The sequence below is a fragment of the Mastigoproctus giganteus genome, chromosome 8 (genome assembly GCF_048544385.1).
Source record: "Mastigoproctus giganteus isolate SK-2022 chromosome 8, ASM4854438v1, whole genome shotgun sequence".
Classification (NCBI taxonomy): Eukaryota; Metazoa; Arthropoda; class Arachnida; order Uropygi; family Thelyphonidae; genus Mastigoproctus; species Mastigoproctus giganteus.
Window position 1 is genome coordinate 174,418,982 of NC_143582.1, and position 25,475 is coordinate 174,444,456.

Below are 25,475 nucleotides of genomic sequence, written 5' to 3' on the forward strand. Positions count from 1 at the left end.
ATTATCTTGCAACCCCCGCTGTCTTCACACCTGCCACTCAAAACAGAAGGGGAAAAAAAAAAAAAAACCAACCACCACCAAATGTTTAGTTTGATTTAGTGTGTCGCGCCAATTGTTGTGTTCCATCGCACTGCAAAAGGACAAATTTTGTTTCGTTATTTGTGTCAGGGATGTCGGATTTTTAAAAATCGCAAAAATGATGGACAAACACAATAGTTGTGCTTTCAAATTAAACAAAAACTTGCAAGTTTGAAAACGGTGCATCCGTTAAATCTCTAAAGAACTATTATAATGTTGGTGACCAAACCATACGCGACATTGTAAAAAATAGAGGGAAGTTATTCAATTTAAAATCAACGTCGTAAAAAATAAAGAGAAGCATCAATACGATGCTTCCCTTTATTTTTTACGATGTCGATTTTATGCAAGTAGTATGTGTTACGTTTTTACGGTTTTTTTTTTCCATGGTTAACTGCAGGTAAAGTATTAAAATTAAAATAAGACAGTAAGAAGGAAAAAAGTTGTAAAAAGCAAATACCCAAAATCCAAATAGAAAAAGAATAGTGTGGATAGAATATGAACATAAATTTAGAATATTTTAAAAGACATGTATACTGTAAGTAAAACAAAAAAACAGACCAATAATGCTCTGATCCAAGGCCAAATATCACGAAAAAGGGATTGTAAACTAACTACAAAAAAAAAAAAAAAACAAATCTAAAAGAACAACAAAAATAGAGAACAGACAACCATTGTTCCCTTATCATCAGAAGGCCACATGGCAACAATAGTCTTGAAAATTACTACAGTTCAAATGTTATACAGGCTATGTAACGGGCATAAATAGACAAGCTGATACAACAGGCCTGCAGAATGGCTCTTATGCAGTAAAGAAATAAAGACAGTAAAGCTTAAGCACTTATAAAGATGCAAACCCAAACTGCCAACAAGAGTGAAGAGAAGTATAAAATAGAAAACCATAAGTAAAATGTAAATAGATGGCAGTATGAGCTGTGCAGCAGCCAATCAGCTCAAAACAACCACCAAAAGAAAGAACGAAACCAGTAGCAAACATAAGAGGTAGCTTTAGCAAAATCATCAACATGTTGCCTGGAATATAATCCCCCCCCCCAACTTTTTAATTAAAGAACCATCATCTGCCACCATACTGATAACATCATACACAGCCATCAATATAATACCACCAGTTTGAGGATATGTCAGTTCATTATTTCATATATCAATGAAACAGCTATTTCACACTAAAGCTGATCTTGAGTCTGTTAGTCTTCAGTAGAGGGTGTCTTTCTCACAAGGAAATAAGATTAACCTCACCACAAAGTCGACTTTGCGTACACTACATAAAATAACAATCAGGATAAGTTAAGAACTTTGTAACCACAACAACATATGCAGCTGATGTACTCATCACTTGTGAAGCTGTAATCAAGAATAGCACTGCTCAGGCAGTGGAACACAATCCATATACAAGTGCATGCAATAATGGGATGTAGCATCCTTTCAATAACTAATAAGGAATACATAGCTCAGTAGCAGACCAGTCTAAACCTACATCTTCAAGAAGCAAAGCGATGACTTGCTATTCAACTATTGGTGGCCTCATCCTCCACAGGGGCCTCCAGTTTCTCTGACATGAATCCAGCCACCCAGAAACAACAGGTGTGCTTCAGGGGTGATGGTTCACAAATTCAAACTAAAGTCTGGTCCCTAAATGTTGCCTCCTACCTCAACATTGAGATCAATTTCATAGCTCAAGATATTCCCCATTTGCAGACAACTTCTGATCTTCTATCTAAATTGCCATAAGACAGTGTCCACTCACTTGTTCAAATGAAGTGCTACTCATGTTGTACCAAAGCAGGATCAGAGCCAGAACTTTTTACCACCACACTAACTATTGAAATGCCTGTGCCCGTTTGCAAAGAGCAATGTTTTTCGTCAGGTCAGTCCACAAACATGTGCAAGGCATGTCATTCATCTCACAAATTGCCCATGATTATTAGAAATGGTTACTTCATAACCTGTGCTTTAAAAAGAGTGAAAAAATAATGAAAGGAATGGCAAGCATAGGTGGTAGCCTTAGCACATCCAAAAATATGTTTCCATACTGCCATCTATTTATGTTTTACTTCTGGTTTATACTTCTCTTGAAAGAAACTTGGCTGGCAATTTCATCCTTCTCTATGTGGCTACCTTCTAGGGCCACACATTTTTCACATCTGCAGGTAAGCTCTTTCAGTTGTTGGAGGGTTTAATGGCACATGGACTACTATGGCCAAATTGTGCCTATTACATCGGAGTGTTCAACTCAAGGAGCAAAATAGAGCTAGAAGTGAGTATATAAGTTGATCATTTTTAGGTAAGTAAAAAGCTGTGATAAAGATCTTTTCTCCAATAACATGAGTTAGTTTCAGAGGTTCATGTAAGTTATGTAGCGAGCTGAGAGATGCAATTCTGGCTGAATGAGAATATGCTTAATGGTGAGTAGGGAAATACGGTGCAAACAGTGTGTGTGTGGTGGTGGTGGGGAATCATCCTCCCCTAGCAGTAAAAAGAGGTGTGTTAAATGCATATTGGCCAATTTGTGCCTTTGCAATCACGACCTGTTTATTTTTATTTTTATTTTTTTTTTGCCTGTTTAATTGGAAACTGGCTCTCCACAGCTGTGGATTCCATTTTATTTCAAGAGGATTGTTATATGTCTGGGTATGCCACATTTGAGACCACAAGTCTCACACATCTGTCGTGATTAGTTGTAATCGATGTAAGGAACTGGGATGGAATCAAAATCAGCAGGGTGCCTTGCTGCTTGATCTGCTCACTTTTTTCTTAGTTGTCCAATTCACTGGGTATATAGCAAAAAGATCTAATTTGTGTCAGAAGTGGATGGAAATCCTGTGATTTATTTTGTGGGGACATCACTGCACTTAAAAATATATATCATCACCCGTGAACTTAAAGGTTACTAAGAACAGACAAAGCCAGCTTGATTGCATTGAGTTCAGCTGTAAAAACACTGCATTCAAACGGTACCAGAGACAGTGGATGTAGAAAGGATTACAGCTGCTCCCACAAATGTCAGTTTTTTGAGCCATCTATATATATCTGAAGAGTGTTTATGCATTGCCCAAAGCGTGGGCTACGTGTACTGACATCCTAAAATTTTGGCTTGACAGAGAGTGTTTCCCCCCCACTGACAAAAATAGTTATCACAAGGAGGTATAGCACGATAGTTGTGTTCCTAGAAACCCTCGTGCAATATAAACAACAGGCCCTATGGGAAAAGTGGGGTTAGGTGCCGACCACCCAAGATTGAACACACATTTGGAACCAAAACATTACCAAACAATAAATAATTTTAATCGTTATAAAATACGTAAGTATTTTATAACGATTAAAATTACCCGATTATTTATTTTATTATATTTATTTTATTTATTTTATTACGATTAAAATACGTAATAAAAAATATAATATATATTTTTTATTATAATATAATAAATAATAAAAAATAAATATTTTTTATTATATTATAATAAAGTATTTTTAGTATTTTTCATACTAAAAAAGTATTTTTTACGAATAAAATACGTATTTTATTCGTAAAAAAATTTATTACATTAAATAAAATAGTCGTAATAAAATACTTACGTATTTTATAATATGTAAGTATAAATTGTAATATGTTGTAATAAAATATTGCTAATGCTTTTGCTTCTATCGTAAGCAGACTTGTTTTTTGTTTGATTTTCTATTCAAACAGATGACAGCCGTTCCATCTCTTCCAATTCTTTGTGTCTTAATCTAATGGATTTTAATTACACTTTCTCCACATTCTTTGTAATTCTCGGCGTTGCCTCATTTAGGTCTGTAGCACGTGCAATATCACATGGTCTTTCATTTCGCTCAAAGCGTTTCACAATTTCATATTTTTTTCTCTATCGACAGAGGCGGACTGACCATAAGCCTTACCGGGAAATCCCGGTGGGCCGGAGGCCGGTGTGATTTTGGCCATAAACCGTAGTATGAGGCCACTATAAATTTTCCCGGGTAAGAATTTTTGACCCAGTCCGCCTCTGTTTATCGATATTGTGCTTTTTTCTCTCTCTCTAAATCTGCAGTGTCTTCGCCAGGACGCTTCCTTTTCACACCTTTTAAGTATTTTACTAATTTTTAGGGAATAAAATGCAATTACAAAACGAGGAGGCACACTTAATACACACAAACAAAGCTGCGCGCGTATAGCAACTGAATAAACAACACCGTAAAGGTCGAGATACACATTAACACCCCACATTTTACTAAAGCACATTTCTGGGGGTTACTACCATAAAACAATAAAAACAATTTCCAGTTGCGTTTCTGCTAGTGGAATCTGTTATAAACTGGTAGTAAACTCCATCTAATTGCATTTGCGATTACATATGTATATCGATAGCTGGAATTGTGTTGGTTTTTACGTTATTATGGTGAAACGTGTTTCCCCTTCACTGATATAAAACACATAAATACATTTTCAGAATCTTCTTCATTCCTATCGTGTTGCGTTCAGTTGGAGTGATTCCGCGTTCCACTGTCATTTCTTGTAAACACAAAGGCGAATCGTGCATAAGCAAATTCGGTTCATGTTATATAAGATAACGTTCCCCTATTTATAAATCGTGTATGATCGAATTCGTGTAAGGTAAACACGTGTTATACGAGGACCGACTGTATTCCAATGAGCCAAAACAGCTCGTACCCAGTGAGGCCTGGACGCCACAAGATTTCTAAATGTGGATTTCTAAAACGGGTAGAATTTTTTTCAGCCTGGACTGTACTTGTTAATAGGAGAGATTGCTTCTACAGGGATGGGATACACTTAAATAGAAAGGGTGCAAGGATATTTGCTGATGCTATTGAGGCAGTGTTAGGTGGGTCGGAAAACTGCTAGCTTGGGGGGAGACAAAGACGAATAGATTAACAGTAGCCACTGGCAGAGGTGAAAGAGATTCTTGCACTGCTTCTATTGGAATGAGCAGAAGCCTGAAAAACATGAAGCAGGATATTTCACAGACTGCCGGGAGTCATTGCGGTACAAGTAAACACATGGGTTGTGTTAGGGTAGCTAAGAATAGAAATAGGTGCATGTATACTTGCGTGTACACCAATGCTAGGAGTTTAGTAAATAAATTTGATGAATTTGAGGTATTGCTCAAAACATCAAAGGCAGATATTGTAGGGATATCAGAGACGTGGTGTCACACAGATATAAGGAATGCAGAACTGGAATTTGGGGAGTACAACGTCTACAGAATGGATAGGAAGGGAGGAGGGGTTATGCTATTAGTTAAGAAATACATAAAATCCAAGGAAGTGAAGTAAGTGGACATCGCTGGACAGTGCAGTGTCGAGTCAGTTTGGTGTGACATAAGCATTGGGAGATCAAAATTGAGAGTAGGAGTGTTGAGTCATTAGGCCTATAGCAATAGGCCTAATGACTCTGATGAGTATAATAAGATACTGTACAGGGAAATAGAGTGGGCCAGTAAATCAGAGAGTCTTATAACGAGAGATTTTAATTTCCCAGATATTGACTGGACTTTGGGGGCTGGTCACTCACACACTAACAGGGCTTTTGTGGATTTATTGGATGATTGTTTTCTGCATCAGCATGTTCAGGAGGCAACTAGAGGGAAGAATACTCTTGATTTGATTATCAGCAGTGATTCTTCATGCATTAAGAATCTGCAGATAAATGAACCACTAGGTGGCAGTGATCACAGTGTTCTGGGATGAATCAGATTGGTCCACTTGATATCGATGGGTCAACTGTTGATGATCCTGCTCAGGTAGCTAACAAACTAAATGAATATTTTGCATCCACATTCACACATGAGTTATTTAGCGAGGGGAAAGCCAGAGGTGTATTCAACTCTAGCAGTAAGCTAGAGAATCTTGTAATAACTGAGAGTAAAGTGGAGGAGAAATTGTTGAAGATAAACACAAAAAAGGCACCCGGGGTGGATGGGATCTATCCAGTTATATTAAAGGAGGCAGCAAAGGAAGTAAGCAAACCCTTAGCCATAATTATGAGAGCTTCCTTGGACTCAGGGGAGATACCCACAGACTGGAGATGTGCAAATGTGACCCCAATTCACAAAGGAGGATCAAAGGCTGACACAAGTAATTATAGACCTGTGAGTTTAACTTCCGTTCCAGGAAAATTAATGGAGGCACTGGTTAAAGAAGCCCTGCAGGATCATTTAGACAAGACTTCAGTTATAGCTCGGACACAGCATGGTTTTGTTAAGGGGAAGTCTTGCCTGACCAATTTGATTGGATACTATGATGCAGTCACAAAGGAACTGGATGCAGGGAATCACTGATATTATATACTTGGATCTTAGAAAGGCTTTTGATACTGTTGCACATGGAAGACTGCTGCACAAATTGGAGCAGTGTGACATTGGAGGCAAATTGCTGCTATGGATAAAGGGGTGGCTGAGGGGGAGAAGACAGAGAGTGGTAATCAATGGACACTGCTCGTCGTGGACTAATGTTATTAGTGGAGTCCCTCAGTGTTGGGTCCATTATTGTTTTCTGTATTTATAAATGATATTGATGATGGTATATCAAGCTTAATGTCGAAGTTTTCAGACGATACAAAGGTAGGCAGGGTTGTCAAGGACACTACTGACACTATGCTGCTGCAACAGGATCTGGAAAGGTTGAGCAGATGGGCCGAGAGGTGGCAAATGAAGTTTAACATTGACAAATGTGAAGTACTACACATGGGAAACAGCAACCCCAGAGCAACGTATCAACTCTGTGGTACTACACTGACAGTGGTAGAGAATGAAAGGGACCTGGGGGTGGTTGTGCAGGCAGATATGGAGTTCTCTGAGCAGTGCAGACGGGCTGCAAGAGTAGCTCATGGTGTATTGTCAATGATATATTGGAATTTTTCTAGCAGGGATAAGGCCTGACCATTGCCTTGTATAAGGCAATGGTCAGGCCACACCTAGAGTACTGTATACAGGTCTGGAGGCCTCATTTCAAGAAGGATGTAGAGCTGCTGGAACGAGTACAGAGAAGGGCAACAAGATCAGTGAATGGAACAAAGGGGTGCTCTTACGAAGAAAGGCTTAAGTTTTGCAAATTACAGTGTCTGGAGACTAGGCACCAGCGAGGTGATCTGATAGAGGTGTATAAAGCCTTGAATGGTTTGAGCATGCTCAATGCTGATGGGATTCTTCCTCTCGCTCAGAATAATCACCTGAGAGGGCATAAATCCAAATTGAGGAAAGACAGATGTAGGATAGACGTGCGGAAATTTGCCTTTAGCCAGCGGGTGGTTGGTTGGTGGAATAGACTTCCATCCCTTGTCGTGGAAGTTGATAGCCTAAATAAGTTTAAGGCTCAGCTGGACAGGTATTTTGAACAAACAGAGGGGTGAAGTGGAAGTGGTTTTTTTTTTTTTTTTGGCTGATGCTGCATAAGCTTGCTTTCTTGCATCAAATGCCTCTACTAATGCGTCTTGTGATATCTGGTACCAACACGTCACCAGCAGATGCTTTAACTCCTGTATGGTCCGTGGTTGTGATGCTGCAGATCGGAGTTGCTGTTCCAACACAAACCACAGATGCTTGATGGGATTGATGCCTGCGGAATTTGGAGGCCAGGGCAATACCTGGAAGTCTTCCTCATGTTCCGCGAACCAGTCTCGAACAATCTGGGCGGTGTGGCATGGCACACTATCCTGCTGAAAGATGGCACTGCCAGAGGGGAAGACCGTTGCCATGAAAGGGTGTACCTGGTCAGCAATGATGTTTAGGTAGGTGGTAGGCGTTAGAGTCCCCGGCACATAGATGACTGGACCCAGGGTATCCCAGCAGAACATCGCTCAAAGCATGAAGTGGTTAGCATGGGCATTCAGAGCGGCCTGTGGCTACGCAGCCGTGCCATTTCTGATATCTCTGACCCAGTTGTCTGGCCATTACAATTTGGCCTTTGTCAAACTCGCTTAAGTAATGCCCTTCCCATCTGAAGAACAAGAGTAATACTGATTAACAGAGCTCAGTATCAGGCATTTTTTATACCATGTCCTGACCCGCGCACCCATCGTAGTTTACTGCAGTTGCTGCAATTTGCATAATGACGCGCTGGTTATAATGTTTTGGCTCGAGAGATATTTGCAAGATGGATGTTTTATTGTGTTAGTTCTTGTAATTGGATTCCAGTGGGTTCATTTTCATTGAGTTTGTTTCTATATATGTGTACCACTGAGGATTGAAGAGGTATGTCCACGTGGGGTAAGAAGGGAGGCTATGTAATTTGACTACACAGTTAAGCAATACCTTTTTTTTTCCTAAGATTTAGTTGAGGTTCATTGGCATCTATGTAAAAACTTTGCTGGTATGTCCTGAAAGCTCCTGGGGTAATCTGGAGAGCACTTGTAGAATCATAACCTGGGGCTCCATAGTCTAATCAGGATCTGATTAAGGTTCAATATAGGTGTAGCAGTGTAAATCAATCTGCCCCCCCCCATGTCGCAGAGTTAAAGAGATAACCTTAAGTATATTCATCTTCTTAAGACACTGAGTTCATGTTTGCATTAACACTTCTGGAAGGCAAGATTAGATATGTGATCTTGTCTAGTAATCTGAGTTCATCATAGGAGCAGAAGAATACTTTTTGTGAGATATAAGACAGGACTGAGTTTTAGGATTAAATTTAAATAAGTCATCTTTGCCCCACTGGATAATTACCTGGAAATGAGTACTTCAGCAGTTGAAGCTGTGCAGGGCACAGGTTTCTCAACCTGGAGGGTGGAATGCAATGTGTTTCATCAACAAAACTAGGACAGGATTTCCAGTCCTTGGAAGATCATTAATATACAAGAGGAAATGAGTGGGAGAAAGTCAAAGAAAACTAGATACTCAGTTACAAAAAGAGAGTCTGCAATCTATAAGATGGAAGCTTATATAGATGACCTTTATGCCAAACACAATCAAAAAATTTGAAATGAAGAGCAACTGATCAAGTTTCATCTGACTTTTCCACTGAATTATTTTTCTTAGATAGGTAACATAAGCCAGTATATTACCAGTGGATCAACACTGATGGAATCCATACTGGTGATAATTGATCATATAGAAGGCTTCAAGGAAGTTTAGGAGTTGGTGGTTAATTGATTTCTCCATTACTTTAAAAAGAGTAGAAGTACTTTCAATAGGATGCTAACTGAATGAGACATTAATTGGAAAAAAGCAACAAAGAACAGCAGTAAGAAGGAGCACATATTTTGAGAACAAGTGGAGAAATACCATCAGGACCTGTTCAAAATTCTCCTAACATCCTTTTGGCTAATGACCAAAGAAGGCATGAGTGGAGTGTGCTGGGAATGGCAGGAGGTGGTTTACTGAGATTGTCCATAGAAGAGTTAGAAGAAAAGCAAGATGCTAGCACAGATGGGCAAACGTTACAGCAAATGGTTTTGGCAAGGGACCAGAATGCTTGACTACCATTTGAATAACAAACAACTTTTATACTATTGGACTGACCAATAACTGCTTTACAGTTATTTCAAGTTTTGGTGTAGGCAGAAGATGAATCTGGAGATTTGGATGCAAGCCAACTGCAAGCAATATTCTTATCTTGAACAGCCTTATCACATTTATTTGAAATCCAAGGTGTAGATAAAGGAAGAGAGGATTTCATCCCTACAAGAATAATTTCACTGACACGATCTGAGCAAACGTTGACATCAGAAGTTTTGAAACAGTAATCCGACCAAGGAAAAGAAGAAAAGAAGTCTCGTTGAAAAGAGAGGAAGTCAAAGAGCTCCAAGTGATTAGTGGAATTGGGAGAACGGTAGAGACAACAGATGAATTTGACACAATGAGGTAGAGAGATTTTAAGCCAGAGAAGATCAAAGAGAGGAGATTCCATTTTGCATTCTTGTAATGCCAAACAACACGAGGTTGGGAAGACCCATGAGATAAAGGTTCCATTGGAGAAGAGACAATCACCAAGTTGTGATCAAAGGTGCCTAAAGGACCTCTCACTTCAACCGTGTACTTCGAAGGGTTGTTTGTGAGAAAAAGATCAAGCGTATTGGCTGTATGATTAGGATTTTCCGGTATTCTTGTAGGTAAATGAACAATCTGTGCAAGGTCATTAGTAATTGCAAAAGCCTCAGCATCTCGACCAGCTGGGTCGGTGTGACTAGAAAACGGAAGCCAGCTGGAGTTGTGAACATTAAAATCACCAAGGAAAATTGGACTGGAGAAAGTCAAGTTGAAAAGAGAGGAAGTCAAAGAGCTCCAAGTGATTAGTGGAATTGGGAGAACGGTAGAGACAACAGATGAATTTGACACAATGAGGTAGAGAGATTTTAAGCCAGAGAAGATCAAAGAGAGGAGATTCCAAATTGCCAAGTCTCTGACAGGGAATATCAGAACGGACATATGCACAAGTACCACCTTTGAGGCGAAAGGAATCATACAGCGAATAATTTGGGCATCTGAGACGAGCAGTGGCTGAATCAACCGATTACTGAGATTCTGTCAGAAAAAGTACATGGGGTTTGGCAGAATGCAAGTGGAAATGGACATCGTTGAGATTAGAATTGAGACCACGTATATTTGTGAAATGAATTAGGAAGTGCGTGGGAGGTTTAGATCTTTTCACAGATAAGCTTGCTCTATTAGTTTGACAATTCATGGTGTATTCAATAGAAAAAAAAAAAAAATGTAAAAATGTACGAAAAAAAAAAAAATGTACGGCTGTATGAAGTAATGAAATTTTTGGATTAGGTGTACATATGGTAAGAATATACCCAGAACCTTGACATGACGTGGCCTCGACAATGCTCCCCGCATACACAATACTCAGACTACCTCCAGTCACTATCTGGCAGAGTAGAGGTAGCAAGATTATACACTAGCTGATCCGGAAGCCTCCTAGAGAATAGGTTCGGTCCGGTGTACTAACTAGCGGCCGACCTGCGAACACCGATTTAGAGCTGTACCCTCGAAATGTAAGGAATAATAGATCTCGCCACAATGTTCATCATAACCTCAAAAGTCATCAATCATACTGCATGATGGAAGAGATAGGGAAGGGTTGACTGGAACTTCGCTCTAGAGACTAAACATGGGTTCCACCACTTCAAGCCTCCAATAAGCAAAGTGGTGGTATTGCACCGGTTGATGAGAGTCATCTACCACCTAGTACTGCCTGGTAACATAGAGGGGCGCTACACCTCGACCCCTGCTTACGTTGGTTCACACCTGGGTGGTCACCCACCATGTACTTGTGCATGGAGGTTATACCCAGGATTACTAACAGTCCCACCATAGTGAAGGTGCGGACAGAGGATCTGGCTGTCACAGACTGTCCGGACTTCGCCGAAATTGGGTCCACTTGACTTGAGTGTCACCCGAATATCAGTTCCATCAGCATTTTAGACTCCCAGGTAGCAAGTACAGCTTGTCTGGCATATCTGAGAGAATGTCTGTGAAAACCTCAAGGACCTGTGACAACCCAAGGACCTGCTAATGGTTTGTGTATTTTAAGCCCTGTGATGTCATCTAATTTGTGAGTAATGATGTGTATAAATAATCTAGTTTACTTAAATGTTTTTTCCCAACGTGAGAATTTTTTTATTCCCATCTATTTCAATCAATCTGATACAGATTGAAGTCACCCATAACAAGACATTCACTTGCTTTCAATTAACTCACACCACACTGGCAGGCATAACTTCAGACTCAGTAAAAGCTCTTCTTGCACTCAGGCTGCTTTTGATAAGAAGCATGACACCACCACCCCTCTATCTTCCCTAAATGCATTACACATAACCACAGTGGAACTAGTCAACCTCAATTTCTGGGTGACAACACATTTCTGTTAGCCCTATTATATCAACAGTAGTTGTCCTAACCAGGAGTTCAAATTTGGCCATTTTATTGACAACACTCCTCACATTATTGTAGACATAGGTAAGACTAAATATTCTTCCATAGTTTACCATCTTGACACCCCCCCCCTGAAGTTATTTGGGCTTGTTTATCTATCTTTATCATTCCACTCATTTGAAATGTTGCTACCCTCAGAACATTTTGCAAACATCGGCTGTTGTGGCACCAAATAAAAATTCTTGAGGTGAGTGCAAGCATTACTTTGATCCATATCACCCCCCCAACTAGCAGTTACCTGAACCCTTAAGGTATCCTCCATGATAATGGCAAAAATGCACCACCTATGAATAGCATCTGTAAAAAACAGATTCCTTCTACCCACAAGTGTAGACCACACTGAAAAAAAAAAAAAAAAAAATCTCCCTTAGAACCTTGCAGATTCCTTCAAGTCCTGAGTTAATCCACAAGGCATATTGCATTCTCACCTTACTAGTGGCATTTTTTTCAGCATGGTCCTATATTTATTCAAAAAATGGTCAGATTGTGTTTGTTTAATATCATTAGTCTCCACATGAATAATAATGTTCTCTTTACCCCCCCCCTTTAAAATCTGATAATCTGTTGATAACATCATAAATTATTGCTCTCGGCAAAGAACACATCCTAGTTCTGGTTCACCTATCTTTATTACAAAAAATTTTACCCGTTTCCCTTATACTGGAGTCTCCCAATGAAACTATATCACTTTCAACTAGAGAAGTATGCACGTGACTATTAAGAATAGTCACGTGCATACTGTTCTGTTTGAAAGTGATATAGTTTCATTGAGACCCAAACCGGGGGTGCATAACTTGACAGATCATGAGATACTTGAGGCCCCGACAAGTTCCTACTTACTGTTTCTAGGGCAAACACTCATTTCTTTGTAAGACAGTGAATAAGGAGTGCTGTTCACAAGGTTTGGATCATTTAGTTAAAACAATTCAATGAACAGGGCCTGGTTTCAACAAAAAGAGATCTTGTTACATGACAATGCTAGGCCACATTTTCCTTTGATTATCAAAATGTGGGATTCCTTCCTTCCTTCCTTAGTCTCCTGATTTATATCTCAGACTACTTCTTGTTTCCCAAAATCAAATACTTGTCTCCACAATAAAGGAATTGGTGGAGTCAATTCACATGCATGTAAAAAATGTTCCCAACTGTTCTGTGTAATCTAAAAAGTGTAGAGCTGATCATGGCAAACTAGAAAATAAGAGGTTCCTTTGCCCCTTCTATTTTAAACTCTGATTTTCTTTAAATTGGACTTAGTCCTGAAACTTAATTGTCAAACCTTATGTGTGTTTGTAAATGCACTTAACCATCAAACAGTTGAACCAAAAAAAAAAAAAAAATTGAGTAGTGCAAAGAACACTGCATTCTTTGTAATGTTGTCCTGTCTGGCATTGTCATGAAGAAAATTTGTAAATTTCTCTTATGAGATATATTTATAATATATCCACAAAAATTGTTACTGTTTTTCTATATAAAAAAAAAAGCAAAGCCATACAGTTAAAAAAAAAAAAAAAAAAAAAAAAAAAAGCCCCCCCCCCCCCTCCTCTGGTGGAGAAAGCAAATTAAATGGAGAAATTTTCTTGAATTTCTCCTTTATCTGTAATGTGTACAAGAAAGGAAATTAAGGTTCTGAGTAGATAAAGAAATTTTCTTCATCTACACAGAACCAGAAGGTTCAATTCATGATGTGCTACTATAAACAATCTTTTTAAATGTCCATACAGTGTAGAGTCAAAAATGATAAGAATCTTACCCTGTGGTTTTTTGATTGATACCCTCACACTTGTTATCTAAGAAGTGATGACGCACACTAAGTGACCATTTCATTAGGTACAGATATGTAGGGATATCTGCCCATCTTAGTATGAGAGCAATTCTATATGCAAATGGATAAGATAAAAAAATCTAATTTAACACATCTCATTGAGTATATACCACAAAATCCAGTCTACTGAGAGCTGAAGGGGGACCTAATATAGTGCCCCAAAAAAAAACCCAGCTTCATCAATGGCTGGTAGTGACATGTGTGAATAGTATACATATGGTAGTTGCAAACTTGGCCTGCATGCCTTTAATAGTCCATTGACAAATAACTAGTAACAGACTACATTATAGTTATTTTATTGTGCTTTGCTTATGTATCCTAAGTAGCACCTGTGTAAAATTTACAGATACTTTTACAAACAAACAAACTTTTATATGTGCTGTGGGGAATTAAAAGACATCCGTGCCAAATATTGTATGCCATGCTATACTTTGTAAAATTTATGAGATGCAAGAGTTCTTGAATTTAATATCCATTTATGAAAACTAAAATATGCCATTATTTTAAAATTCTGCACTAGGCTATGATCATTAAGGATCATTAAAGATGAGTTAAGGCCACCTAGGCTACCACAGTAGAAAACAGAAGAGTATCTAAAATTAGCTACTATTTTCAGTGTAATGTGAGGTAACAGTTCCCCACACAAATGATGCCAATTCATGGTACAGAACCCAGTTTCATGTAAACTTACAAATATGATTGTAAGAAGGAAAAATGAGAGATCAGTATTAATTAACTTGTCACCAGGTCATTATTTACCTTTTTGAAGTAATGGTTTCATGATGATGTGAAACTGTTCCTGTAGGAACAGTTTCACATCCTCAATGTCGTCCATTTAAAGAACAGGAAATAGATTGGGAATTTTTATGGAATATTTCAACATGTGGATGCACTTCTGAAAAGACTATCATTTGGTAGCTCTTTCAAAACATCTTATGTATACTTATGTAGTGGATCTAAGAACTCATATCCACAGAAAATGGGATAGGTGAAGTAGAACAACTTTATAACATGTCAGTCATATCAAGAATTCTCCTCTTCTTTAGTCAATTTATTTAATATTCTCTTCCTAAATCTCTTATTTCTTGCTTGTTGTTTAACTCGGTATTTTTCTTCTTTTGGTAGGCTGAATGTAATGCACTATAAAAAAAGAAGAAATGAAATAAGTCATTTCAACCAGGACTGACATTAATGAGGTTTCATATACAAAGTTTCACACACACACTAGAGCACTGGTTTAAAAGTGATCTTGGTATTTAGCCCTCCTTGGGCTAAAAGGGAATAACATATGGACAATATGCTTTGTACTCCACTGATTTTGTTCAAGAGTGCAACATTATTTTTATTACTAAAAGGACAAAACAGCTGGTTCAAAGTCACCCACTCTGCTATACAAGAGAAGGCCTAGTGAGTGACCTTTAGCTTCCTGTTGTTTTTCCTCTCAGTTCAAACTTTGTACTTTAGAAGATACAATATATAAGTTACTGAAATATTCAGAAACAATAAAATGAAGTGTGCTTAGCATATTCAATTCGCTATTAAAAATTGCGTAATAGTTCACAAGTAACATACATTGAAAGAGAATTTTGTTCCTTTGAAGTACTTGCAAAATTTTAACTGATCACAAATTCATGATATCATTTTAAAGATGAAATATTGTATAAAACAAATTATAAATATCTACAAAAAAGGACAGAACTTTTCAATAAATTCAAATTTAGGGAATGGATGATTTTAAAAAGTACACCCGCAGATTTGGGAGGAGGGATAATCAACTTGTAAAAATACTAATGTGTTATTTCAAATTGACAACTTATTCAATTAACTTATTTTAAAATTTTAATTTTAGAAGAGTTGTAAAGTGATCGTGTTGTGATTTGTCAATTTAATTTTTGTTGATCATTGTTTTTTCTGAAGCTTGTATTTCAAGAGCAAATCTGGGAAATTGAGAAATTGTATTTTTGTTTGCCATTACAGCAGATAATGGAAATGTTGAAAGAATACTTTTGAAAATTCATGAATCATCATAACCACCGTTATATCAGTTCTGCCACACCAATGTCCATTTCTTAAACTTTTCACTGAGAACAGTGTCTACTATCAGTCACACTGAAAACTAGATTTTCTTGAAATATGTGCTTATAATGCTACCTTGTCCTGTCAATGTTCACTGATGTAAAAACTTTTATGCTATCATGTTATTTAAATTCAACATGAATTTATGTGTAAAAAATTTGATTGAGTATAGCCTCTGGCTCCTGTTTTATTTACTGTAATACTTAATTATTCCTCAAATATATTTTATGATATATTAAACCATATTTTCTCATTTATAGATATTTATTTCACTTTTAGAGCACACATTACCCAAACATGAAAAAGTTCTCTTTGTCCCAGTTTTTTTTTAACTGTCCTGATCTCATCCTTTAAAAAGCATATTTTTCCAGATGTGGCTGTTAGCAGCTGGTCACCTACTTAAGATACTTAATACCAAAATAGTCCAGCAGATCTAAGACTGATTTGCAGAAGCAAGAGATTATTTTGAACAAGTTACATTGAACACACTGCAACAATGGGCCATGCACAACTAATTCTCATAATTACAAATTTTTGCTCACAGTAAACTTGAGTTCCAAAAATTCAAGTTAACTGACCCAAAAGTGGATGGATTGTAGCTTTCAAAAAGAAGCACAAAATACACCAAGACGCTCAAATATGAAAACAGATACTGGAAGCATAAAGATTTCAAATCCAGTCAAGGTTGTGATCCGAAAATTCAATTAGTATTATGTTGGAGGTTGAGAAGATGAAAGAAGATATTTGTTGACATTAGACTTGAACTTATGTAGATTGTAATTTTCAGGAAGTACGTATGAAGGAAGGTTGTTCCAAAAAACAGAAGTTAAATGAATAAATGAGAAAGAAGAAAGTTTGGTTCTGTGAATTTGGACAGTAAAAGGGTTTTGACTGGTTGTGACATGTGTTTGGACTGCTTTGAAAAGGAGAGCCAATTCAGAAGAATTGTCCATGGAAGTATTTATAGAAAAGAAGGCATGCAGCAGAAATAGAATGTCTATGAGACAGAGTGGAGAGACTCTGTTACAGATGAGTCATTAATTAACCTAACTGCCCTCTTTTGAATAGAGTCTAGAAGCCTGAGAGAGGTATTTGGGATGGTGCCCAAGATGTGAGACAAATATTCCATGGTAGGGTGAATTTGCAATTTGCAGTAAACAGCTGTTTGGAAGAAAAGTAACGCCGAGAGCGAAAGAGAAAACCCAGTTTTTTAGATGCAGAGGAAGCAATATTTGTAATGTGCTTATGCCAAGAGAGATTAGAAGTTAGGGTAATCCCCAATAGAGATATATGATCTTGCCTAGAAATCTGAGCGTCATCGAAGATAAGCATAGGAGCAGAAGAATCCTTTTTGTGAGATATAAGACAGGACTGAGTTTTAGAAAGATTGAAATCAACTTAAGTTATCTTTACCCCACTGGAGATCAGCATTTAAGGAATTGGTAGTAGATATTCAATAAGTTGAGGCTGTTTGAGCAGGGCAAGGTTTCTCAAACTGGAAGGTGGAATTCAACATGCTATCATCAGCAAAACTATGAATAGGGTTTCCAGTCAACGGAAGGTCATTAATATACAAGAAAAAAAAAAAATGTGGGAGAAATAACTGAACCTTGGGAAACACCAGCATTAGTGGAGAAGTTAGAAGACAGAGAGCCATCAACTGCAGTGAGCGGTCAGACAGAAAACTGGATACCCTATTACAAAAAAAAAAAAAAAAAAAGTTGGCAAATCATAAAGCAGAAGCTTATTTAGAAGACATTTATGCCAAATACAATCGAAAGCCTTTGAGATGTCAAGAGCAACTGCTTCAGTTTCACCAAACTTTTACAATGAATTTGTCCATAGATGGGTAAGATAAGCCAGAATATCACCAGTGAATCAACACTGACGGAATCCATACTGGCGATCGTTAATCAGATGGAAGGTTTCTATATAGTTTAAGAGTTGGTGGTTAATTGATTTCTCCATTATTTTAGAAAGAGTAAAAGTAATTGGATAGAAGGAAAAACGCTTTTGGAATGAGGATGTGAAAAAAGGTGACACAGAACAGGGGTAAGTCCAGGAGCACAAGTTTTGAGAACAAGTGGAGAAATGCCATCAGGACCTAGAGAGCTTTCTTAGCAACATCCTCTGGCATCCTATTGATGAAAGTTCACAAGAAATATTGAATGGAGTGTACTGGGAATGGTGAGATATGGTTTACTAAGATCATCAATACATGAGTTGGAACAAAAATGGGATGTTACCAGGTCAGCTTTATCCTTAGCTGAAGTGGCAATAGACCTAGATGGTTCTATTGCCAATTCAGCCAAATGTCCAAACAAGGTATTTTTGGGGGGTTGCTAGACTAATCCAAGTTGATATGATGAAATATTTGTTAACAATGATGATAAGCAATGTGCAAAACAAAGTTAATTCTGCCTAAGTGCACACCTCTTTCAGTTATGTACTTTGGCAGCCATGTAATGTTTATTTTTATAGTTAGATAAAAATCTTCATTATACAAAGGGTACTAGGAAAGTTTTGCAATATGATGCAACAATGAATCACAGGAAGCTGCTTGTTGCTGCATGTTGAGACATGTTCATACGTGCATAGTAGCCGCCGCGCCAAGTCGATGGGCTCAGTTATTCATTAGTAGTGAGAGTGTAAAGTGCTTGCGATGGCATCGTGGTCACGAAATGAGATAAGGACAGTTTTGCGGTATAATTTCGTGCGTGGTTTAACCATAGACCAGTGCTTAGAAGAAATGACTCTTGCACTAGATGATGATTGTCCACATCGTACAACGATATTCAGGTGGTATAGAGAATTCCAAAGGGGAAATTTCACTCTGGAGGATTCTGAGAGGCCGGGAAGGCCACGAACGTCAGTTACGGAGGAAAATGCTTGACGAAAACAGGCGAGTGACCTACCAACAGATAGAGGATACTTTGGGCCTAAATGCACCAGCAATTCGTTCGATTCTGCAAGATCATTTGCACGTGAAGAAACTTTGTTCTCTCTGGGTGCCGCATCAACTGACTGAAGAGCAGATGACACGACGTGTGACTTGGTGCCGGGAGATGTAAAAAAGTTTGATAAGGGACAATCTCGGTATGTGAACAACATCGTGACAGGTGACGAGACTTGGCTGTACTATTACGATCTCCCGACCAAGGCTCAAAACAAAGTTTGGGTCTTTGATGATGACGACACACCCTGTCGACACACCTTTACGATCGGGATTTTCTGACTAATTGTCAGAAAATCCCGATCTGTAAAGAAGAAAATGATAGCTGTATTTTTCAAATCGAGTGGAATTGTGGAACGTGTCGTTTTGGACACGCAGAAGACAGTCACAGCTAAGTGGTATACCGAACAATGCCTGCCTAAAGTCATTGGATCTATGAAGAACCTGCGGCCAAAGTCAAGAATGGACACCTGGTACCTCCATCACGATAATGCTCCAGCTCACCGCGCCAAAGCCTGCACCGAATATTTGACCACGACAGGACTGAAACTTCTCGAGCACCCTCCCTACAGTCCAGACCTTGCTCCCTGCAACTTTGCACTGTTCCCGCATGTGAAAATGAAGCTAAAAGGGAGGCGGTTTTCCAGTGATGAGGACCTACTACGGGCTTGGGACAACGAGTGTGCTTTACTCCCTAGTGAAACTTGGCAGAACTGGTTTAAAGATTGGTTTCGGAGGATGGAGAGGTGTATTGAATGTAGAGGAAATTACTTTGAAAAAATTAAATAAACAAAGCTGTATTGCAAAACTTTCCTAGTACCCTTTGTATGTCTGCAGAATTGTTTTTACTTGTTATAAGAAACTGCAAAATGTGAAGGTAAAACAGCATTCATCATCGCATCATAGAGTTTAATATTAAATATAGCAGGAGCTTCTTTTATAGTAAGTCACTATCTACTGGTTTAACATGAAAATTTTAAATTGCATGATATAAGTTTGTTTAAAAAACTTATTTGTTCTAAAATGCATTCCATTTGGAGCATGCCTGTTTTTCTAAAACCGAAACACTGATTATAAACTAATGATGAACTCTAGAAAAAGTTACTTCTGTGAAAATCATTGATCTTATAGTAAAAAAAAAGCTGTTTCTTTTTCAAGTTTTTTTAAATTGTAAGGGATACAGAGTTCTACAATTACTATTTTGGATCCCATTTATTTTACTATAATTTCTATGTAAACAGGTTCCTGCCTTTTCCTGCACTATTTTTGTATTAAAATTTCTCTGCAAGAAAATTTTCTTTTATTAAAGCTTGGTCCACTGTTAAGTGATAAGCTTTTCAAAATTATAAAATAGCTAATGCTATTTGGCCTCACTGAAGTTGGGAAAACTGGCTACTCCTTTTGTGTGTTTGTTTCCAGTAGGATATCACTGTCTAGATAAAACAATGATCTGTCACTCACAGTAGAATATACTCTGTCTTCACAATAAGTTGTCCAAGGTATCACACTACTTTCAAAAATTTTTTTTTAAGAAAATAGCAGATTAAAATTTTAAGGATATCAATTTTTTTTGGTATTGCACTACTTTAAAAAAAAAAAAAAAAAAAAAAAAAACATACCACAAAGTTAATCTGTCATTTACTTTTTACTTAAGCAATTTGCTTGAAATTAGTGTAATACCAAAGGCAACATTCCATTTCAGATAGCCATGTTATAGTTTTCTATTTTTTTGAGATTGAGCTATTTTAATCCCTAATTAAAACAGGCTATCACAGTAGTGGCTCTTATCTTTTAAATAGGTAGATTAACCTTTTGGTGAAGATAATACAATACCAAGGCAGCTTGTTGTGAGTGATAACACCATAGCATTAACTGTACAAGTTGGAATCATGCTGGCTACAAAAAAGGGCAATTTAGTCCTAACGTAATTGTATGAAGTTACAGCATATCTTTTTGACTCTGCATGTATCCCTTGTATACTGAAAAAGAAAGTGTTAATACAGTGAAAATAAGCAAAGCTTATTTTCAGTGTATTAACACTTTCCTACTAGTCCCCCCCCAAAAAAAACTCAATGGGATTTTATTTTTATAGATATTTGATAAAATGAATAAAATAGTTCTACTGATCGCCAAAATAAGGAGCTGTTATTAAATTCTGTCCAAGAAGGGACGTACTGCTACTCATCCATAACTGACTAACTAATATACTAATCTGCACAGATAAGATACAGTTGATGCCAGCAATGTCTAAAGATATTTAAGCAAAGACAATCAAACACTGAACTGCAGTGACAGATGGAACACATGATTCTTGAAGATAGATAAATTACTGTTAGAGATATTGTTCAACAGATATAACACTGTAAACTCAATAATTATCTAGGATTTAGATTGGTGGTATTTTGCCTCCCCAAGGCCTAAACACTTTAACTATTTGTTCACAAGTTATGGTAAGGGCCTTCTCAGATAACCAGGAGGTCATTTTTATAGATTTCTTGGAGTGGCAGAAGGTCAAAAGTGAATCCTACATTTCGATACTCAACAAGCTTAGGAGGGACATACAAAAGAAAGAAGTAGGTTCGACTGTGTTACACCACAATATGATGTCCATCCTCACATCTTTTGAAATAGACCATTATATAGCCTAGTGGTCAAGCACTTGAGTGGACTGTAGTTTGATCTCGCATGGCTACTAAATAGAGTTAATGATTGACTGTAAACTCCTTTACATGCATTATGCAACATCCTTCATTTAAGTAAACAAGTTTAATTTCAAAACAAATTCCATTTGTTTACTGAAATGAAAAACAGTATTCATGGATGAAAAAGATGAAATCATGGTGGTACTGTAATAAAACCGCAGGGGCTCACATCTAGTGAGTATGGGCTTGGCATACCCAGAGTCCTGAGCTAGATATCATCATTCTTCTCTGCCTTGGTGATCACCTTCTACTTCTGACTCTCTTTCTCTCTCAGGGTAACTCAGAACTTTTTTTTTTTTTTTTTTTTTTGGCTAGTGCAGCAAAATACTCAGGCTTCCTTTGCCATATGGTTAATGATGATAATTTGAACAAGACAGTAGTTGGATTCTGAGTGGATTGAGCAAATGTGTTCAGTGCATCAGGAGTTACTTTGAAAATTAAAATGTAAACAAGTAATAATATATGCCTAGAAAATCTCAACTATGTACCTACTACATTTTAGAATTTATAGACAACAAGCTTTGCTTTTGATAAAGGTAAACTGCAGCCATTATCAACCCACTGCAGGATGGAAGACTCCTCAACAATTCATGTTGAAGGAAATGGACCATAATCTGCCACACTGGTCCAGTGTGGGTTGGCAGATCGACCATATTTAGTGGTCAGGGGCTTGAACTCCAATCTACTCAAAGGGCATGTGCTACTGCACTTCCGCTGCTGAGCACTCGGCTACGGAACCTACTTGCTTTTAGTATTACACACTAAATTCTTCACATTAGATATTCATTTGCATACTATCTTTAGGGGGAGGGAGAAGCTAGTGAAATCGTTGTTTTGTATGAAAATTATCTAAAATTGTAATATAGGTAGTTCCCAACTTTACGAGTTAATTCATTCCTAGCACGTGCTCGTAAAGCGTGAATATATTTTCCATAGACGTAATGTTCAAAACAGGGGTTACGTTCTCAACAATGAAATTTGACCATAGTAATGTTAAATAAAGGTCAACAAAACAATAGTTTATGCTTAAACAATGATTTATTTATCCAAAGAAATGAAAACGGCTTTAAAATCAAGCAAATTATGATAATAAAGAAATTATTTATGTCATACAAATGTTAAAGAATGTTTATTCTTCATTATCATCGACTAAATGCACTCACTGATGGTTCGTCACTCGTTGGTTTGTTGGAAGCACAAGGAGTCACCTTCTTCGGAAATGCTTCAAAGAGTCATTTATTTTCAAGACCTCTTTTCTTTATAAATTTCATGATAATATGCATAAGCATTTTTTTAAACCTGTAGCAACTTTTCTAGTGTGCTAGAAATTTGAATTTTTTGACTCAAATCTCAATTGCTTTTTCTATGTGTTGAAAAGCTTTGTCAAGCCCCTTGAGAGTGAAGGAACAAACAGGAGTTTCAGCTGTTAAACCTTCTTCCTGAGCTTCTTGACATTTTGCCAAGGAGGTCTCCATTGTGTGCTTGAACCAATCAGTGACATCAGTTGTGGAAACCTCAAGCTGCAATTGGTTAGCAATATTAATGACCGTTTCTGTTTCATTTTGTACAATCCCAATTTGTACAATGTTTCTTGAAATCCTTCAAAATTATCAACAAACCACAGAGAGTTTATTCCAAACACCAATTAAATTTATTCCCCTTAATAAAAGGGATAAATTTTAAATAAGACAAGACAGCGAAAATGAAGAGCAACACAACCACTCTTTGTAATGTCAACTGCTTTATGTTATGTGAGTCAGTGAGATCTGCTTGAACAAACACACACACACGCATAGTAGTACTGTATTGTATAACAACACGCATGGTTTGAAATGCTGTATTTATGAATGTTTAGCATTTATTTATTGTAATTAATGTTCATATTTTCATGATTTTGTTGATACTTGGGGGGAAAAAACTCGTAAACCTGGGAACTGCCTGTATTTCAATCCAAGTACTGCATCCCAAATATTAAAAAAAAATATATATATATAATCTCTGATTTCATCATTATTAAATAATGACATCAGAGCATTACCAACAGAATAAAAGCCACTGGAAGTACTTACTTCATTGTGGAGAAAATCCATTAATTTTTCCAAAGATATCTTCATGCCTACATCTTTTAGCTCTCTGTGAATATCTTGAAGGTTTAATGGCTTAAAAATACATATAAAAAGAAATTAATAAACAACATTATACATATAGTGTGTATGCTATCCCAGTGGCATGCAAACTATGGGGCGTGACCCCTTTAATTTATCCCATGACCCCCACAGTGGTCGTGGCAATTTTTAAATAAAGTTAGTTTTTGTGTACATAAAAGCTAAAAAACCTTTTGTTAAAATTACTTTTTCAATACAACACAAACTGAAAGGGTGTAGAGACCTTACTACTCGAACAAAGTCTGAGATACAAATGAACCCTATTGCCACTTTATTTTTTAGGGTGGTTACACATGTGATGCAGGTGGCTTTCTTACTTATTGTCTGTGTGGGGAATATGCCTTAATTTGCTCACTGGTTATGGACATGCACAAAGCAGCTGATTAGTGTTTTCCCAGTATGTATTAATACTTCTCAGTACTATTCAATTGCTGAACAGTAATCCCTTTAGCTTTTAATTCATGCTTCCTACAGCACAAATTCTCAAACTGCCTAAAGGCCAGAAGTGTGAATAATGTGGTGACAGTAAATAATAAGTCTGTTCACACATGCTTTATTAATTTGGTGCTTTATGTCAACTTGGATGTGTTTTTCATTCTTCTGTTACTTTTTATATTATCGTTGCTTTTAAAAAGAAAAAAATTATATATATTTTACTATGGACAATTGGGTAATCAGAACGAAACGGTCGAGGAGTGACGATAATAATGTTGCTACAGATACTTCAGAAACTGAAAGGGTAAGAAAAATATCATGCGAAAATTTACACCAAGTTATTTCAAGTGTAATGCAACCACCAATTTCTGGTAGAGAGCCATCATATTCCATATCAAAAAGAATGAAAAATTCAAGAAGAATTTATGAAGTATAGCTTTACTTAATGTTGTTGATGATGAGCAACATGCTGTGTTATATTTTACATTTCATAATATGTTATGAAAAACTGGCTAACAAAAGCATGAAACCTGTTAAATTAAAGACATTTACATACGAAACATCCAGAGCTAATGAAAAAACCTGAATCCTTTTTCAAAAGACATGCCAATGCCATAGGTCTAAAATCTTCTTGAAGAAACATACAGCAGTTCCTTATATTTAATAGGAAAAAAATTGAAATCATTGCTGAATCTCTTGTTCTCCCTGCTGCAATAAAAATGATTTCAATTATGCATGGTGAAAATACAGCAATTACTTAAATACCATTCCTCTATCCACATACAGTCTCGTGGCACATTACAGTCAATCGCAGACAAAATAAAATTCAGTTTATTATATCAATTGAGAGAAAGTCCAATATTTACAATACAGTTAGATGAACCCACAGATATTTAAACCTTGCTAAAATTATTGTATATGCGAGATACTGCTAGGAGGGAGATATTTTGGAGAATTATCTAATTTGCAAAGCACTGGAAGAATGACAGGCAAAAAGATTTTTGATGTTATATTTTCTTTTTAAACAAATAATCTAATGTGGAACAACTGCTTTGTGATTTGTACTGATGGCGCAGCTGCATTAACAGGATAAAATAATGGTGTAAAAGGCAAAGTAAATTGCTTCAATTATAGTTTTGAATCACCGAATTATACAGTATGTACATAGCGAAGCATTAGTAGAGAAGGAAATTCAAATTGATTTGCATGAAGTTTTGAAAGATGCGTTAAGTGTGATCAACTTTATTAAAAAGTAGAAGCTTAAATAGCAGACTTTTCATAATGCTTTGTAATAAAGTGGGATAAAACACTTCTTTCAGATGTGATATTGAGGTGGTT

At 37.0% G+C, this 25,475-nt stretch overlaps 2 protein-coding genes across 2 annotated transcripts in view; one reads left to right on the plus strand and one right to left on the minus strand.

The window, feature by feature from the left end:
• Nucleotides 1–25,475, plus strand: part of LOC150082019 (uncharacterized) — a 115,644-nt gene that overhangs the window by 74,892 nt on the left and 15,277 nt on the right. The window lies entirely within an intron of this gene.
• mus312 (mutagen-sensitive 312) overlaps nt 14,635–25,475 on the minus strand; it is a 31,564-nt gene continuing 20,723 nt past the window's right edge. The window contains exons 2-3 of the mRNA XM_090379069.1: nt 23,607–23,696; nt 14,635–14,946 (exon numbers count right to left, since the gene is read on the minus strand). Of these exons, the coding sequence (XP_090235195.1) occupies nt 14,830–14,946; nt 23,607–23,696 (207 nt within the window). The 3' untranslated portion in view covers nt 14,635–14,829. The remainder of the gene's footprint in view (nt 14,947–23,606; nt 23,697–25,475) is intronic.